The sequence below is a fragment of the Anopheles maculipalpis genome, chromosome 3RL (genome assembly GCF_943734695.1).
Source record: "Anopheles maculipalpis chromosome 3RL, idAnoMacuDA_375_x, whole genome shotgun sequence".
NCBI classification, from domain to species: Eukaryota; Metazoa; Arthropoda; class Insecta; order Diptera; family Culicidae; genus Anopheles; species Anopheles maculipalpis.
Window position 1 is genome coordinate 31,310,038 of NC_064872.1, and position 18,282 is coordinate 31,328,319.

At 41.9% G+C, this 18,282-nt stretch overlaps 4 protein-coding genes and 1 non-coding gene across 5 annotated transcripts in view; 1 reads left to right on the forward strand and 4 right to left on the reverse strand.

The window, feature by feature from the left end:
- The window catches only part of LOC126565568 (protein JTB), a 137,323-nt gene that overhangs the window by 63,968 nt on the left and 55,073 nt on the right, over window positions 1–18,282 (reverse strand). The window lies entirely within an intron of this gene.
- Window positions 119–2,635, reverse strand: LOC126564297 (peptidylprolyl isomerase domain and WD repeat-containing protein 1). The gene is made up of 7 exons (XM_050221298.1): window positions 2,443–2,635; window positions 1,982–2,369; window positions 1,271–1,910; window positions 1,096–1,205; window positions 904–1,022; window positions 337–677; window positions 119–262 (listed from the first exon to the last, which is right to left on the reverse strand). The coding sequence occupies exons 1-7, from the start codon at window positions 2,633–2,635 to the stop codon at window positions 119–121; spliced, it is 1,935 nt and encodes a 644-aa protein (XP_050077255.1).
- Window positions 2,982–4,571, reverse strand: LOC126565348 (trichohyalin-like). Its single transcript, XM_050222522.1, has 5 exons — window positions 4,518–4,571; window positions 4,406–4,458; window positions 4,164–4,340; window positions 3,938–4,100; window positions 2,982–3,863 (listed from the first exon to the last, which is right to left on the reverse strand). Exons 1-5 carry the CDS (start codon window positions 4,563–4,565, stop codon window positions 2,982–2,984), a joined length of 1,323 nt encoding a protein of 440 aa, XP_050078479.1. The 5' UTR covers window positions 4,566–4,571.
- LOC126564838 (store-operated calcium entry regulator STIMATE-like) lies at window positions 6,044–11,734 on the forward strand. Its single transcript, XM_050221955.1, has 6 exons — window positions 6,044–6,236; window positions 8,160–8,304; window positions 8,386–8,507; window positions 10,234–10,421; window positions 10,502–10,618; window positions 11,316–11,734. Exons 1-6 carry the CDS (start codon window positions 6,065–6,067, stop codon window positions 11,730–11,732), a joined length of 1,161 nt encoding a protein of 386 aa, XP_050077912.1. The 5' UTR covers window positions 6,044–6,064; the 3' UTR covers window positions 11,733–11,734.
- On the reverse strand, window positions 10,008–10,079 carry Trnaq-cug (transfer RNA glutamine (anticodon CUG)). Its single transcript has one exon. It is a non-coding gene; the product is annotated as a tRNA-Gln (tRNA).

Consider the following 18,282-nt stretch of genomic DNA (forward strand, 5'->3'; position numbering starts at 1 on the left):
AAACATTTAAAAAATAAAATTTTAATAATAAAACTTACCGATCAATAATCAGCATTCCGTTTCAGTATTGTTACTTATAACGAGGACTTATTCTTTATTGTTTTCATTGTTTTTTTCTCTAAGTTAAGTTGATTGAAATGATCCGAATTTCATCGTAAGGTTTGTCGGTCTTGGGGTTCGTCTTTGCATTGCATATGTTCTGCACAATTTCCATACCCTTATGCACACGCCCGAATACCGTATGCTTATTATCCAGCCAGGGCTACGTGAGAGAAAATTAAACGAAAACTGTTAATTAATACCATAATATCGCAGAAATAATTTTAAAAGACTTACCGTCGGTAGCACAGTAATGAAGAATTGACTACCGTTCGTATTCGGTCCCGCATTGGCCATGCTGACCGTGTACGGCCGATCATGCTTTAGCGTGGAGCAGAATTCATCCTTAAATTCACCACCCCAGATTGATTGGCCACCGGTACCGGTACCGGTCGGATCACCCGTTTGTATCATGAAGCCCTTAATCACGCGATGGAACAGATGCCCATTGTAATAGCCATTCTTGCTGTGTACGCAAAAGTTTTCCACCGTTTTAGGACACTCCTTGCCGAACAGCCGCATGTGGACGTCACCCATGGTCGTATGCAGAACCGCATTGTCGTAGATCTTTTGTACGCCTGTAGCAAAATAAAATGTGAATGTGAGAAAACAAAGCCTCAAAATTTGTATATATTAGGGGAATCTTATTAAAAACTACATTCTAAAAACAAACGAAAGAATGCTATAATGCTTTCAGTCGATTTACCTTCTCCTAGCATTGAATTTACAGTGGGCGGGATTATAAAAGGATTGCATTTAAACACTTAATTCTTCTTACTGTTAGTAGTGCAATGGGAAACTTACCCTGTCCTTCGGTAACGGAGATGATGTCTTCCTTGGACGGTTTCTCATTGAACACATCTCTTTCCATATCTTGCAAATCAGACGGTAGTCGTCTCGTGTAAAGGTAGAATCGTTGCTTTCTGCAAATATCAGGATAAAAAAAAGAAAATTATTTTCCCATTTTGTTTCTTGATTCAAGCACTCCATCCTTACTTGTAAGCTGTGCAGAAAAGCGTAGGATCGTTCGGTATAGCCTGAGCAGCCTTATTATCCGACGCTTCCTGCTCGAGTGTGGTAGCCGCTTTCGAGAACTTTACTTTACCCTGCCAACCAATAAAAAAACACCGATTATAACTTTCCGTGTGAAATCAACCATCCAAAAACATACCTGAAAGAGGGCCAAATTAAGCGGCCGTAAATTATCATTCTTTCCAATAATCTTTGCACATCGGTTCGTCTCAATGTTAACCAGCTTAATGCCGAGCATGGTAGGGTACAGTATGAAATGTCCGCTATAATCAAACGTCACATTCATATTGGCAAATGCATCCGATTTTTCCAAATCACGCTCGTTTGCCATGCGGCGTCCAAATTCCATGTTCGATAGTGTCTGCGATAGTTGCTGACTTTCGCTGTATCGTGCCAAACTTTCATCGTACACACGCAGCAACTTCCCGCTAAGAAAGCCAAATACACGAACCTGCCGGTCGGTGGACATGGTAGCAAACTTTTTCCCATCGGGTGCAAAGCTTAATGAGGTGACGGTCGTTTTGTTCTTCGCAAACTCGTACAAGCTAGTATCGAGCTTCGACTCAAAGTGTACAATCTTTGAGGGAAATTTAAAATCATGCCGTGGTCCATACCAGTACTCGAGGATTCCTGCCTTATCGATTGAGATGGTAACCTCGAAGGAGGGATTGTAACGGATCATAACTACGGGTTTTGTGTGCAGCTTTTCCAGGGTATGCAGTGGAGTGTTTGTTCCTTTTGCATCGTAGATTCTAATTACCGGTGAATCTTGGTCGGCTCTGCAACAACAAAACATTAGTTGAAAGGTGTGCATCAGTGTTTCGGAAACCAATTTTTTCATCGTACTTACACTGCCAAATAGCTAATCACATCACCCATCCGATGGATCCACTCAACCCTATACGGAACGTACTCGAGCTTTAGCATATTAATCATATCAAAGTTAATCACATCAAACACCTTGATGCTTTTATCCACCGAAGCGGTGCAAAGGTAAGTACCGCTACAGTTGGCCGCCAGATAGTTGATCGGTGCCAAATGGCTGCGGAAGTGCTTCACAAACTCGATGCCTAGCTCCATCTTCTTCCAGAACTTTACATGCCCATCTACACTGACGGTGACGATAAATTCCGACCGCGTCACCACTAGATGAGTGATAGTGTCCCGATGCATGAACGACTTCTCGTAGCACTCGGCATCCGGTAGATTTTCGATATAAAGCTTCTCAAACTCTAGCACTAGAATCGATGAAATTTATGTAAGTATACTTGAATCATGCAACAAATTAGGAATTGATGATACATTACTCACCTTTCCGTTTCTTGGGTTGTGCTGCAGCCGATGGCATCGGTCCTATCCATCCACCATCGTCATCTTCACCATCGGCTTCTTTATTTTCCTGCGATTCTGGATGTTCCGGTGAGTGTTTTGCATCATCATTCTGCTCTTTCACTTCCGGATCGCTGGATGTCCGTTTTCGACGGGATTTTTCCTTTTCACTCATCGTAAAAGTGGAATTTTCTTCACCAATTGGCGCTAAAATTATGCTACAACACGGAAACCGGACACAACATAAACAATCTGGCTCGCGGGATCATGTGACAGCTGTCAACGCAAACATGACATATCGATGGCTGTTTGAATTTGCACCGTTATTGTTTTATTTTGAAAATGTAGTTGACCTACGCATGTTCTGCTATGAATAGAACTTATCCAAAATCTCTATACTTGAGCATAATAGCTTCAACCACATTTATATAGTCCTCCTAAACCTTCTCACTTGTTTGAAGCGTATAATTATGGTAAAAAGTACGTAAATTTGATATTTAAAAATATGCCCTTTACACCTTTCAGTACTTTCGTTTCATCAGCGACAAATTGGGATGCTTTTTGAAGTGTTCCTCGAATGAACCCTTCACATAACTCTGCACAAAGCTCAGTTCATTGAAGCTATGCTCGATCAAACGGTTCGTTTCCAGCTGGTTGGCACGTTTGTTGCGCTCCCTGTCCAGTGATGCCGATTTGATTTGTTCCTTCAACAAATCACGGTACTGTTGGACAGCGGTCTGTATTCTGCAATCTGCTCGTTCGGCTTCTTCACGATTCTTTTCCAGCTGTTCCCGCTCACGAAGGGCTGTCTGTTGGCGTTCCTCTCGTTCGCGTGCCTTCCGAGCTTCCATTTCCGCTATTTGCATCCGCTGACCTTCGTACGCGATGGAAGCCATCTGTAGCCGTTTCTGTTTTTCCCGTCGACAGGCGTCCAACTTTTCCTGATCAAACTTTTCCCGCGTATCCGCGATAAGCTTTTCCAGCTTGCCTTCTTCAAGTTGACGTTGGCGTAATACATGCTTGGAGTATTGAAAGAACTGATCCTTTTGCTTTTTCAGGAGAAGATCTTCGGCTTTGCGTGCCTGTCGCTCCTGTTCAAGTTGTTTGGCGGTGGTTTCGTTTAACAAACGAATAACTTGCATATCCTGTTCGTCTCGCTTTCGTTGCAGCTCTTTACGTAGCGCAATTTGTTCATTCAACTGTTCTGCAAGTTCCGACTTACCGATGGACTTCAGCTTTGGATCGTGATCGGGGAATGGTAGGGAAGCACAAAATACCTTCTGTAAATCCACTTTATCCTGAATTGCTTTCAGAGATTTTTCTTTAATTTGCTGCTGTATATCTTGCCACATCTTCCGCTCCATCGATTTCCTATCGTGTTTTTCCTTTTGTTCATTTTGCAGCTGCGAGGTCAATAAACAATATTTAAATGTTTATATATGTATATTGCACTTAAAAATCTTTTAAATGTCTTTACCTCCATCTTATATTTTCGCACGTGCACCTCCGTCCACATTCGCTCTTCGTCCATTTTTGCTTGTTTCAGTCTCATTTTATCCTCAATCTGTGCAAGTTGACACTTCTTTGATTCTTGGTGATACTTCTGTTGCAGAAATGCTCGTATTTCGTCGCAATTGTTTCTACAAAATTGATAAACATCACCATTTGGTTCAAAAAAATATCCTTCGAAGAGTTATACTCACAGCTTTAGTTGTATCATTTTGTTCTTCACAAACTCCAACCGCTGTTTTTCCTGATCCTGCTTAGCACTAAGAAGGGCATTCGTTTTGTCCCTCAGCCGTGTGGCTTCCTCGTCTTGGAACTTTTGCATTATTTCTCGCTCTAGTTGCTCCTCTTCTGATTGCAGTAACGATTGTAATCTTTAATAACAGAAATCAGAGGATCGCAGTTAAACCGAATATTACGACCATTTTTGTTGCTTTACCTTTTTCGTTTCTCCTTAAGCTGATGGTCATATTCCTGGTCGGCGCATGACATCTGTAAAACAAATTGGAACGTATGCTCAGTGCTCTAGAACAGGGCTAAACATCACTTACCAATTTCTTTAACTCATTTTGAATACTAATTTCCGGATAAAAAAGCATTTTGGGCGAAAGAAAAATAAGTCCGTAACAATTTCCGAGTCAAACAAACCTCGTCTGCAGTGCCTCGTCGTGTGCCCCGTACACAAACCAAGTTCAAAGTTGTTTAATGTGGTTGCTATGATTTTGTGGAACAATTTTGCCGTCTCCAGGGGCAACGGTGCTTCTCACGAAGTGTCCCATGAGTTATAAGTTTTGAAACAGTTTTTGGGACTGTAAATGATCTGAATTACAGAAATTATGGATAATGTATAAATTAAACAGTGCCCAAGCATTAAATTGTTTGATTTAGAAGTTTAAAATCTCCAATAAGAGGAAAGTTAACGAATATGAATTTAAAATTTGAACTTTGTCGGAACATTTGTAAATTCGAATAGTTTCGACGATTCATATTTTTTGTCGGAATCCGTTAACCCGGTGCACAATACATTCTTAAAATAATTATATTATTTTAATCATGATTCAGAAGTGGTGAACTTCGGCCTGCCTTCTGATGGTGTACGTATTTCATCAAAAATCTCTAATTTTTTCCGATTGAAATTTATGTTTCGTCCCATTTTCGAATTTCCGCATTGTGGGAGAGCAAACACGCACAGTCAAAACACACTATGGGAACACAAGCTGGACACAATTCACACCACCTCAACATTTGTCAAACCCGTGTCAAAGATGCTAGTTCAGAATCTTATTTTGTGTTGTTAAATCCACAACCTACATTGCCATTCACAAAGACGTTGTTCCTGATACGACCTCAAACTCCGCGTCATCATCACCAAAAAATGTGCATCACTCGACGGCACATCTTCCCAGTGCATTCCTCCTACCGTGAATAGTTTTATTGGGCCTCTGTAGTGGAACATAAAAACCTCCCATTCCCGTCGTAGAGTGTGCTGACGTCGAAGTTTCGCAACGCGTTTTGTAGTGCACCACATCGAAGGCCACACACATTTTAAGCTATTGTTTCGCGAGTTGGTTTTTGTTTGTTGGTCTTGCCCGGGTTTGCCAGCCAAAAAAGTGTGTCGTCATCTTCCCAAATGGTTGGCTTTCGACGGCAGCAGCAACACCAACCAGCACGTAAACATCGGATGCAGTGCATCGTGCAGACGATAGTTGGATAGCGCGGAGCGAGCAGGAAGAGGAGAAAGAGACGCACGGCAAACCTGCCTCATCAAAAAAAATACTTTGGCTGTGCCTTTGCTCTGTGATCGTCTCCGGGAGCAGACTATCGTCTATCGACAACCTGCATCCCACTTCTATGTAGTTATCAAATTCCACCCCACGTTTGTTGGTGTGCCTGTGGTGTGTAGCCTCGCATCATACTAAAAAGTGTTTGTTTCGAAAGTGAAATCAGTGATAAAAATTTATGCATGTCGCACCCGACCTAAGGAGCCCGCCTCACAGTCAAACGAAGTGCGATATCAAATATACGCGCCTTGGCAACAACACACCAGGGTGGCAGTATTCCTTCCTACTGAGTCAGGTTGCTACGCAGCGAGAGTTCAATGAATACTTCTGCGGTGGTGCTGGGGCAGGCTGCTGACCCGGGCACGGTTCTTGCCGGAGAAGGTAACACCGAGTGGCAAACGTTACACTGCAGCAAAGATGCGCTGACGGATTTGTTCGGTTGGTTCCTGCAAGGCATACTGGCCACACTCGCCTTTACCTGCCTTATCGGTGAGTAGCCGTTACGGCGGGCGCCTCATTAAAGCTTTAACCGTTCGCTAATTGGATTATTGAAAAAGCAAAATAACCACAGTACAGCTCTTACCTTTCCACACTGTCAAGTACGACAGGCGTCAGAAAGTAAAATTGCAGGAAGCGAAAACGGTCCGCATTTGGCAAGGAACAGAGTGCCGCAGTTTTTTGCAGCAAGAAACGTATACGAAGGATGCGATCGTGTGCAATCTACACTTTGGCTTAATTTCTTTGTTTTCTGAAGACGGTGTGTATGTTCAGCCACCTCTGAAAAGTTCGTTATCAGTATTTAAATAGTTTATAGCCATTTGTGTTGCAATGCTCTAAGATACTTGCCGCCCCATCCGTTGATTATTTTTTCGAGGGAGGTTAAGAGACATGAAGCATACGGCCTTTCGTATCACAACGAAGGCCCTAGAACATAAAATAGTACGATAAACTAGGTAGTACTTCGAAGGAAACCTTCATATCAAGCAATCGCTAGTAAGCATGATCGCAACGTTACATATCATTTGAAATGCGTGAGAAGAAAAATAATCACCACCCCACTACCAACAACAGCATCAGTCCCTCGCACTTCACAAAGTGTAGACGAAATCAGATGTACGATAAGCAACGAGTTGTTCTGATCGATTAAGCAATCAGCCGTTGGCTGTTTTGATGAAGCGAAGTTTCGAGAGAAGATCACCTTTTGTTGTCGAGACATGTGGAAAATAATTAGAGAATTCTCAATTCATTCCCGAATTTTTTTGAAAAAAATTGGTTGGTAAGCACGTGGTTGTTCAAATCTTAATAATGTTCTGTAGCAAATACCGTCAAATCCCTCACAACCAACGAATAAACATAGCAAAGTATCAAAATCTTGCGTAATGAGCAATTGAAAGTGGAATAATTAATATTGTTGCTTCTAGCCGAACTACAGACAGAGGGACAATTGATCTACTCCAACAAAAACGACATTATGAATGTGTTGCAACAAACATAATCCAAAAAAAAGCAATGACTAACGATTTAAGGATACTAGACAAATTATGTGTCTCTTTTTCTGTTAATATTTTAACAATTACAAACTCAGTGGCGAGTCAGGACTTGGTTATATTATCCAGTTATACACAGGATCCGTCTTCCATACAGGACTGACTATAATGTGAGGCTGAAGTGCTTAAATGACAAAAAGATCACTGGAGTACTCGTCATCTAAGAAACTTCTCCTTATACAAAAAAAATTCTTGGTCAGATAGAACCTTTCTCTGGAAGAGTCGTTAGGTACTCAACAGTCGGATTAAACCGATTCTGAGGCATTCCACAGTTTACTCCGGAGTAATACGGTGCCATTACTCCACTGAATTTCGGAGTAATTACTCCGGAGGAGAGTGCACTGCGGAATCAATTGCAGCAGACTCCGAAGAAATCCGGATTTTAAAAATTTGTGTTACAGAACATCGAGTACTTTTTTCGTTTAGGAGAATGCGGAATTACTCCGGATTAGTGTTTTTTTACTAATACTTTTTTTGTTTATTTGTTATTAACACTCCGGAGTTAATAACGAAGATTTCTCCGGATCAGTGCGTATTACATCGGGGTTTATACGTTGGAGTCGAGGTTCATTAATCCACTCCGTAGTTCCCACCACTAAACGGAACTCTTCCAATCCTTTTGTTTGGAATCTCCAGTCGACCATCATTTAGACGACTATTTAAAGTTTTTTCACGAATGAAAAAATAATTATAAAGAAAGAATTATAAAGAGCATGATACATTTCAAAATAAATTCTCTAAGGCCAAATTTTCAGTGAAGAATGAAAGTCGATCACAGCCCGATACATTTTTTACAAATATAAACAATATTTTTTTTATTCTGCTAGTGAGAGCGCTCTTATTGAACAAACTATTTAAATTTCAGCTAAACGCTTCTGTGAACCTCAGTACAATCGACGATCCTGGGAAACCTGGTGGTACGATACATCCAAACAGGGCATCGGTGCCTTGGTAATCCACATGGCCAACGTTTACTTGGCACCCTTATTTCAAGGAGATCCCTGTACCTGGTAGGTATTCCTGGCCGCCATTGATACAAAGCATAATGTACGAGTTGCATTTAATTCTCCTGTGTTTGCTCAATTTTTCAGGTACATTATCAACTTCCTGTTAGACTCCACGATCGGATTGTTCATTATTTACATCGGCATTAAAACCTGTCAGTATTTAGCGCGGAAGAAGAAATGGGATGCCATCAACTTTGGTGAATATGGTAAGTAAAAGGAACCATTAATGTGACAAATCTTATGTTTGACGCCATGAGAATTAGAGCATATTCTAGCATACTGCAACCCCATTGCTTGTCCTATGATGCAGAAAAAGACTTGCAGCCGGTAATGTAACGTAATGTAATGACTACCCCTTTTCCTCAGACGGGTTGTCTGAGGCGTTGAATGCCCATAAGCAGAACACGCCAATATTGTGGGCTCCCTCGATCGGTTTAAACGCACACCTGCAGCATAGATCGATCGTGAACCATCGTGAAGAAGTGAGGGTCATGCAGTGCAGGGGTAAAAATTACCTTAATTACACACAGAGAAACACGAGGCGTCTATAGAGGGTGGTGACGTGAAAAACGGCTGCGGGAGAGAAAGATGCATATTTCCCCCTCCTACATTTGCAGTTGTGTGTGCGCGATTATGAAATAGAAAGTGGTGGTCAGTTGCGTTTTTTTTTTGCTCTCGCTTTTCTTTTTGTGTGTTAAGTTCACGAAAAGGCTTGAGCGGGGTGCTGACGTTATTATGGTGGAAGCAAAAAACACTCCGTAATGGAATAAAGATGTATGTTACACTGGTGGCCTAAAGCGGCCTGTGCTCGGTTGCTGGAGGGCAACGTTTGGATCAGTGTGCCGTACTCATTTGATTACGCTATGCAAGCTTGGGGAGAAGCTCCAGGAGGTGTGCAGTAAGAGCAAATAGCTGTGTGTAATGCTTTTGAACTTAGAAAACATTTCTATACGATATCCGGTCAAAAAAGCTATCACATGAGTATAATATTATCGTAGGGGCCTATAAAGCTAAACAGTTAAAGCTACCGGTTACCAAACACACAGCTGATATCAAGCCACACAAGTAGAAGTTCCCAGGGACCTGCACTTGGCTTACATATTCATCTTTAATCGAATCTATCGCGGCCCGATATTCAAACACTTTTGCTGTCGGTTGGTCGATTGTACCGATCCAACGACCGTTATCAATGGGCATTCCTCATCCCTGCTGCAGCTTATCTACATCCACCGATGGCAGTAAAACTTAAAACACACGATGATACCCGGCCCGGGACTTGATAAGGCTTGATGCGAAGCGAACTGTTTATATCACGGAATGGTGTTGCGAACGACGATGACGCAGACACTATTTACATTGCTGGCTACCACCTCTCCAAAGCAGTTCAAGTGGTTGGTTCATAGGTCTATCTGGACGAGAAGCTTATGGGTTTCTCCAGTTGCCTAATAGAAAAAAGTTGCAAATGGAAATGGAAACCTGTCGAAACATTTTACCTTCCGGTGTGTTTTTAACACTGAAACGCTACACTGTAGGAAAGCTTCTTAGGAAAAAAATGTATGATGAATTTAGTGTTTTCGAATTACTTTCCTTCATCCACATGCATACTGAAAAGCTCAATTACAAAAGTAACCCAAAAACCACCTGTTGTTTTGCGCATGGCTATGACAGGATGTAGAAAAAAGAATAAAAACGTTTTTCAATCGATAAGGTTCCACCGAGACTTGAACTCGGATCGTTGGATTCAGAGTCCAAAGTGCTAACCATTACACCATGGAACCACACTGGTGAGGGGTCGAATATCAAGAAACAAGAACGTGTATTGCGGAATGCATACATTTAGGCGCATTACGAGGCGATCCGAGATTTAAATTTAAAAAATATCGATAAGCGTATAATATCAATGATAATTAATGATTTGCTTTACTGTTTTAGGTGCACCAAAATCTTGGTTATATCAAACGTGTATCTACGTATGTCTGATGGTGGTCGTTAAGCTTATAACGACACTAATCATTCAGTTCGATGTGTGGGACAATGTGAAAAACTTTGTACTGTCACCGTTCAAAGATCCACGGATAGAGCTAGCGGTTGTGATGCTTGTTATACCGTTCTTCGTGAATGTAAGTGTTTTGTCAAAAGACGCGTGTTTTATTTTTTAGACACAAAATCATTTAATCATTTCTTCCTTTCTGCATTTCAGATTCTTATCTTCTGGGTAACGGATAACTTCCTGATGAGACACACGCGCAAGAAGCGCAACACAGCGGCCGGCAGCTCGCATCACGCTCACGGCCGTGAGCACAGTTTGCTGCAAAAAGTAAGGGGCCATTTTCAGCAAAAAACTAACGAACTCTAAAGCCATCATCTTGCTCTTGCACGCTTGTGTCGTGTGCAACGGTGCAAGTAGCAGGATTCGTAGCTAGGATTTGTTTGTGTATGTGTTTATCTTCTACTTCTCGTTCCATTATGTTCCAGTTCCCGGCCAGTAGAATTAGCTAGGTTTTAAGAAGCAAACCTTTTGTCTTTCATCGTCTTGCTCTGGTGCTTAGTATTACATTGTTTTGTACTGTCCAAGACCATTCTTCCACACTTAATGACGTTATGATAGTATAGATATTGTTTGGGATTTTTTTAGTGCCTTAGCTAGTTTGTAAGTGCAATTGATGATTGCTCAATGATTTGATTTCGTAAACGAATTTAACATTTCGATTGACGAATTTAATATACACACACACCCACCAAGCAAAGCCAGTTTGAGACGATAAGTTGTAGTATTGCACACTCCTAGATGAAAGGTTTCACAGAAACATAATTCATTCCCCGTCCTCCTAAGGTAAAGTGCACGAGTTTCACATTTGTCATTGTTCGAATCTCCTGCATTGATCGATGTCCCACCCGCCCCAAATTCACTCCCAAATCGCTATTCTTAGATTCATTTTTTCGCCCCAAAAAAAAACAAACACCCGTGTAAACCGAGCTCTCTCTGACATGAAACCCCAATCATCTTTTTGCAGGTAAAATACAAAATGATACACAAAACCAAACCAAATGACTCAGAATCTGATACTCTTTTGTCAGGCGATGAAGAAATTTTAAGCTTCAGTGCGCCCAACGGCGGTGGTGGTGGTGTTGGCCACAGTTTTGTCAGTAGCCGATCAGTGATGGGACGCCACTACCATCACCAAACCCATCAAGCTCCTTTCCATCATCAACATCACACATATCTGCAGACGACGTCGATAGCAGCAGACGGAGCGTCATCAATGCCGGCGGCTGCAGGCGTCGGCAGTGGCGGTGGAGGTGGCTCCTCCTCCTTATTAACCCCACTAGACATGGACACGGCAATCATACTGACCTCCACGCGGACATCACCCGGTCCCACGAACCGGCAAAGCACAGTTCAACAGCGCACCAGTGTCATTAACATTTAAGAATTAACACTATCCCTGCTCTATCCGCATATCCGCGTTTCCGTAATAACAGATAGTTACTAACGAAACGTAGCATAAGAAGAAATCCTTGTTTTTTTTTCTAATCATGCCGTTAAGTGTAGGAAAAATGATTGCCCCTAGTAGGACCATATTTCCTGTGTTCCACCACATTTATACGTACCTTGAAGCAATTCGCATTCAAACTACAAAGTCTGAACAATTAACATAAATGGATGAGGTGAGCCTTTTCTAATACTGGCATGCAACAGAAGCCAACAGATTAGCAGCAAACGTTACTACAAAAGCGAAATGGGAGAATAAAAATTGTGGTGCAATCGAGAACTGATTTGAGATTTGTGTGGATGTATGATGATGATGATGATAGGAGGAGGTTCAGCAAACTGAGGGACCTAGCAGTCTCATATTATGTTGATGTTGTTGATTGTTGTTTACCTACCGGTGTTGATAGGACAGAAAATTGTGATAATGAGTGAGAGGAATATAAATGCCAAGATTCGCTACTTCGTCCAACCCGCCTTCAAGAGAGAGAGAGCGAGAGAGAGAGAACAGAGGAAACTAACGAGATATGGGTTCATGATACACACAGCTGCAGTTAACGTTAGCATGAAGTTTACGGCAGGACAGCAAAAAACATGCCTATGCTCACATGATATTCGGTGGAGGAGAAATCTGTACTCTAGCGCATAAGTGTCTCTGTTGATGGGGGGAAATGTTCCGAAGAACAGAAAAAGGGGAACAGTTGAAAATGAAACAACAAAAATGGCTTCCATTTTCGAAAGAAGACATAAAACATAAACCTCCGATGGGAATTTGAACAAAAAAAAGACATTTTCATAACAAAAACGGATGATTACCGGACGGTAAAACGAAAAATAGTTGAAAGAGGCAAGCATTGAAAAAAGCTACCGAAGATGTTACAGCAAGAAGCGATGAAAAGTACATATAAACAGATTTATGTTCGAGTTTTAAGGCCTTTTAAGGGAGCAGGCAAACGAGACATCAGAAATTGTCAGAGATGAGGCAAGAACTTACCGATTAGAAAGGAGAGGAAGTAATAGCCAGTGGAGCAGTTGCGTTTTACCATAATTGTCTCGCGGCTGGGTCATTACACGGTCAAAAAACACGCGCTATAATTAATTGTTCTATTTTATACCTAATTATACATCATGTAGCACTTAAGGAGAAAATGGGGGAAAAGAACTATAGGCCCCCGGACATATTATGTATACAAGCAGGAATCGAAAACAACGAATTGGAACAACGAATGTTTGTCTGTTTGTTGTATCTTCTTCAAAAAAAACCTTCAAGATGACCTCTTGGGGGAAGACAGCTAGTGGAAGAAGAAGGAAAGAAACTAGTGAATTTTTAAACCCAAGAACTGTTGGAAACCCGCTACAAAAATTTGCATCCAAACAACCGCCCAGAATCACCTCATCGATCCGAAAGTTGTGCGAACTACAAAATAACGGTTTTTTTCGGGGCGGATTGTTTTTCTTTTGCCAAACCAGTTCCGGCAGTCCACGTATTCGCGGAAAGGAAATACGATCAGAACCATTTTCATGTGGTGAAAGGAGAAAGCCATTCTCTTTCCTGGCGATATGGGAGATGAAATGATTGGTTGGCAAGCTTATTCTGTGGTGGTGTCTTGTAGCGATCGGACGGGTTTTCTCTCGCGAAAGTTCCACAATGGTTGGAAGTAGCGTTTTAGTTAGCTACGGATGTGAGAATGGTGTTGGGTATGGGAAAAATAGTGTAAAAAATGGTTGGAAACGTACGTCTAACGTTAATGATAATGTGTGTATACCGATCCCGGACGAACTGGTGGAGTCGTCAGAACCTATGTGAGTACCACTTCTGTTTTGTGTGTTTTTTTTTTTTTGTCTTTTGGGTTTGGGATCTGTTATTAATATCTTCTGTATAAAATCAGACGAGAGTTAACAAGCATGTGCAGATAACGCGATGTGTATAGAACACAGGATCATCGCATATACAGTGTCAGACAAAACAATAAGACTATTTGGTCTTCATGCATGTAGAGTAGTGCTGAATATTTGAAGTTTATAGTTCAGTTTTTAAATACAACATCTTTTGCTGGTTTCCCCTTCTCTCTACAATATTTGTGTGATGTTTCGTTACTCTTGAAATGGCACGATGTCTATTGGTGAGCATTTTCTACTGCCTTTATTGGAGCACACGTGAGAAATATAGACTTGAGGAGGCCTGAGGCGTGAATGACCCTTTCCAATATTTTTGAATCCCATTCATAATAGACCCCTAATACGATAAGGCCCTTTGAGCTATGAGGTTCAATCGACGACAAGATCTACTAGTAGATAAGCTATCTTGGACGGCGATGCTTCTTCTTTAGGCTACAAGGTGTCTTGGTGCACAAGATTCTTTGAAGGATGGAGTCCCCTGCAACGGTAACTTCTCCAGCAATACTTTTTGGAAGAAGATATACCTTGAACGACAAGACCTCTTCCAATATGCGAACGCTTGATAGGTGAGCTCCTTTGGACGACAAGATCATTTCGGCCACAAGTTCTTTTCCTGCTTCCTTTGCCTGATAACATTAGACGACTACACGGACTATCGGAAGGCGTGGTCCTTTAGAAGGTCCAAAGGAGGCAAGACGAAGTGTTCCCTAAAACTTCCTCTTCCCAAGGAAGACAAGCCATCTTGAAATATCAAGTCACTATGATCGTACGGCCCCAGGAACGCGTATGGCTTACAACATCTGAGAGTATTAAAAACTGTTAAAAATTGTGCTTAGTTGTCCTGGATTGAGGCAATTTGTTCAGCACCAACATTTCCCAATAGCGTTTTACGAGATAGCGCCAACCATACAATCGCAAGTCAACTTATGATCTACAACGTAAAAACACAGTACTAGTGCATACTTAAAATGTAAGGAAGTTGGAATGGTTATACTATTTTGTCTAACACTGTATGTTCAGACAGACCGAAAAGTCCTCAACAAAAAATATGAATAAAATACGGGAACAGATAACATGAAACGGCATGGGACGACCATATTAAAAGCATATGTGTGCCAAATTATCTGGAGAGCATATTACGACAGCAGCGCTTGGAATGTCTGGACCGAAATATTTGTAGCTTTTTGCAACTCTACTTTGTTTGTTTTTGTTCATGGTCTTTTAAAGATAAGTTTGCTTTTTTGCTTCCAATTATCAAAATATTGCTGTTTGCTCTCCGCTTTATAAGCAAGCGAAATTACTCTTAATTTGTTTGCTATCATTGAAGGTCATCGTGGGATATAATAGGCTTACAATAATTTTGTACCCTTTTTTTGTTTTCTGTTGGTGTATCCAACAAAACATGATTCACCGCGTAACTACTTTATGACGAGCAGTAAATTCCCACTCCACGTGGGTACCACCACTGATCGCTCTCAATCTCACTCGCTGCTCTTTCAAATACGATCGAAACGATCTTAAAGCAGAAAGACTCTACCGGACCTAGCGGTACCGCGCTGGGAAGTCATGCGTTCCCGCGTGCATCCGTGAGCAAGCTTCAAGATGCCGCCGCACATGAATCGAGCACTGGAAGAATGGAAGATTTGTGCGATAGCGAAAGCGGGCTACCCTTCAACCCGCCAAGTACCCGCCAACCGAACCGCAGCCAAAAAAGCCGCCATAAAGTCGTCCGGAAATGTGCCGCTTGCTCCGGAGAGAAGGAAAGACCGATTGAAGCGATTGGACGAGCGTGTATGTGTGGCGAGTGGTAGATGCGAACGGGGGATATCTAACAACTTGGCGGTTGGGACGGTATTCGGTGCAAAACCTGTTGGGTCTTCTTCATTCAGCGCTCAGCCAACGGCCACGTCGGTTGTGCGTCAGTCGTGTCGGTAGTGTATTCTCGAACCAGGGTGCCAGTGTGTCGCGGCCTCCGGGAGAAGAAGTTAGATACATTGCTGCTACTTCTGACGCCTGACTGCGTTTTTGTGTGTGTGAGTGTAGAAATAGCGGTACGATTTTTTCCGCCAAACAAATCAATCGTGAACTTCGAAAATTCTCTGATAAGTGCATTAGGGACCGGTGTCTTGTGTTTATCGTAAAATGAAAATCTATCGAAATGTGTCACAAGCAAGCAAACAAGCCCGAAATCGTGTACATATTTCAAAAACATATTTCAATCGCGTTCACAACTCAGCCATCGCTGAAATGCTTTTGCGTTGCCTTCGCTTCTGAAAGACCTAGTCGACCTATAAAACGACGCTCTTTCCATAGGGGTTTGCATCCAAAAGAGATGCAGATCCATCTCGAAAACAATAATAATGTGAAACGGGGTCTGATAACGGTGCTTCGAGCGATGAAACGTTGAAGAAAAAACTTAACGCAACAACCGGGACGTCCAACCGCGTAACAGCAACCTGTTCTTGGCGATTTATTCCTTCCTACCCCATGCGCTCCTCTAAACATTGGAGAGTGCCACCCTCTTTCGTTGTGAAATAGTTCTCAACACTGGAACACCATCTTTGGTAGTGTGAATTCAGATATTCTTGTCACGAGATCGTGCTTCCTTTTGGAAAGAATCTACAACAATCGCTGGGTGTGATCGCTCGTCTACAATCGCTGGGTGTGATCGCTGTTCTGACAACGTGGCATTCTGTGTACCCCTCAGAATAGCAGGTGACCTTGAGAAGGCGACACGACGACGAGGACACGAGGGCTTTCGTTAGGAAATTGAAAAATGTTGTGACAAGATATCTACAAACCATTAACGAATGGTGACATATTACGGCAACGCTTACGTAAAAAAACGAACCCTCGCTGGCGAGTTTATCATGGCGTAGTTTGACCCAAAAAAACTAAAATGTCAAACCGTTTTGCGCTAGAAATCTGTTTTTGTTTTTCTTTCTTCAAAGATATTCATTATTTACATAAAGACCCACACAGGAATGACTTTTACGCTTTGTTAGGATACCTAATTAAATTATCACATTTACAAAATGGTATTCTTTGTCCAACGAAAGGAATCACTACCTTAGTAGGTACAATGCATGACTATTAGAAGGAAGCATCACATGGCTGATCGCTTTGTGTGCGGTAAGCTAATGAGTCAATCACACGAAGGTCTATCCATCAAATCGCTTCATACATTGCCTTGTCTAAAATTAAGCACCAAGCGTCAGCTCATCCATGCATTTCTCGGCATACCTTAACCTTGACTTTGAATGCGTAAAGGGCACTGCACGTTGCGATAGAAAAGCTCATGGTCGTCAAGAATTTCATCTTTTCACGTCTGGCAAACGTGAGGTTCACCCTCTCCTTACGCAATCGACTACGTCCAGTCAGTCCGAACAGACAGAAGGTTACGCACGCAACGGAAATCAGTAACAAGTTCATTGACAACCAGGTTCACTGGACGGAGCGAGAATCCGATTCTGAAACCTGTTTTTTTCATCTTATGATGTACATGAAACGTTATGTTTGTGAAGATGATTAGTACAGCTATCCATTCGAAGCGAGGGGTTTACATTCTACAGGCACACGGAATGGGAGGTTGAGTACAATGGAAGATTACGTCAGATACGATCTTAGACGAGAGGCTTTAAGTTTATAATAGATGGGTTATAAATAAAGAAAGACTAGAACAGCTCCAGCAAGATACCGTGACAATGTGAGGTCAACTCGGATAAGAAAATAACTGTCCAAACATAACAACATTGGCTCGAATGTTAAGCAAACCAATAATATGTTTGAATTGTAAGTAAGTTGTGTTGCTTTTTCGATTTCCATTGAAGGATAAAGTACCACCTGTTGAATGATTTGATGTTGCTTCAACCACCTGCTTGAAGCGTATACCCTAGACTGATTTTCAAAATTTTTCATTCGACGACCTTGTGTCCTGCTGATCCAAACAGCTATTCAACGTGTTTTGCGTCACGTGTTTTATGTATAGAGAAAATTTTACAATATTTTAAGCTGGTTTGGTTCAGGTATGGTCAAAGTTCTTAGCGGCACCGGTATTCACAAGGCAGGACCGCGGCTCAAATCCTATTCGAACGGTTCCCTCGTGATGGACTACCTATCCAACTACGTGGTATGAGCAAATCTAGTAAGTCATTCGATGACCCTCGTGACGTTGTTCAGCCAAAAAGATGGTCAAAACAGTCGAAGAAGGAGTAATTGAAGAATTGTAGAAATTAGAGATGGGAAAAATTGGCATAAGAACGGAACTGGTTACCGACGAATCTACAAAAAAATGGAACCAGTTCCTACAGGTAGATGAATTCCCGAATCGTATGAATCTTCGGAATCGTCCGGAATTGTCGGAACCGTCCATGGTAAATGGTGTGTGGAAATGTGATAAATGGTGGTACCGGGCGCATACATATACTCATACTGGCCGACTATAATTCCGTATTTTCTCGTCGGCTCCAACCGGTTGCGACACTTCTGATGGTTTCAACTATTCCAACAATTCCGGACAGTTTAAGGCACCACCTGAGATCTTCAGGATACAACTGCTTCGGGTCAACATCTTCTCACTTCTGCAGAAAGGG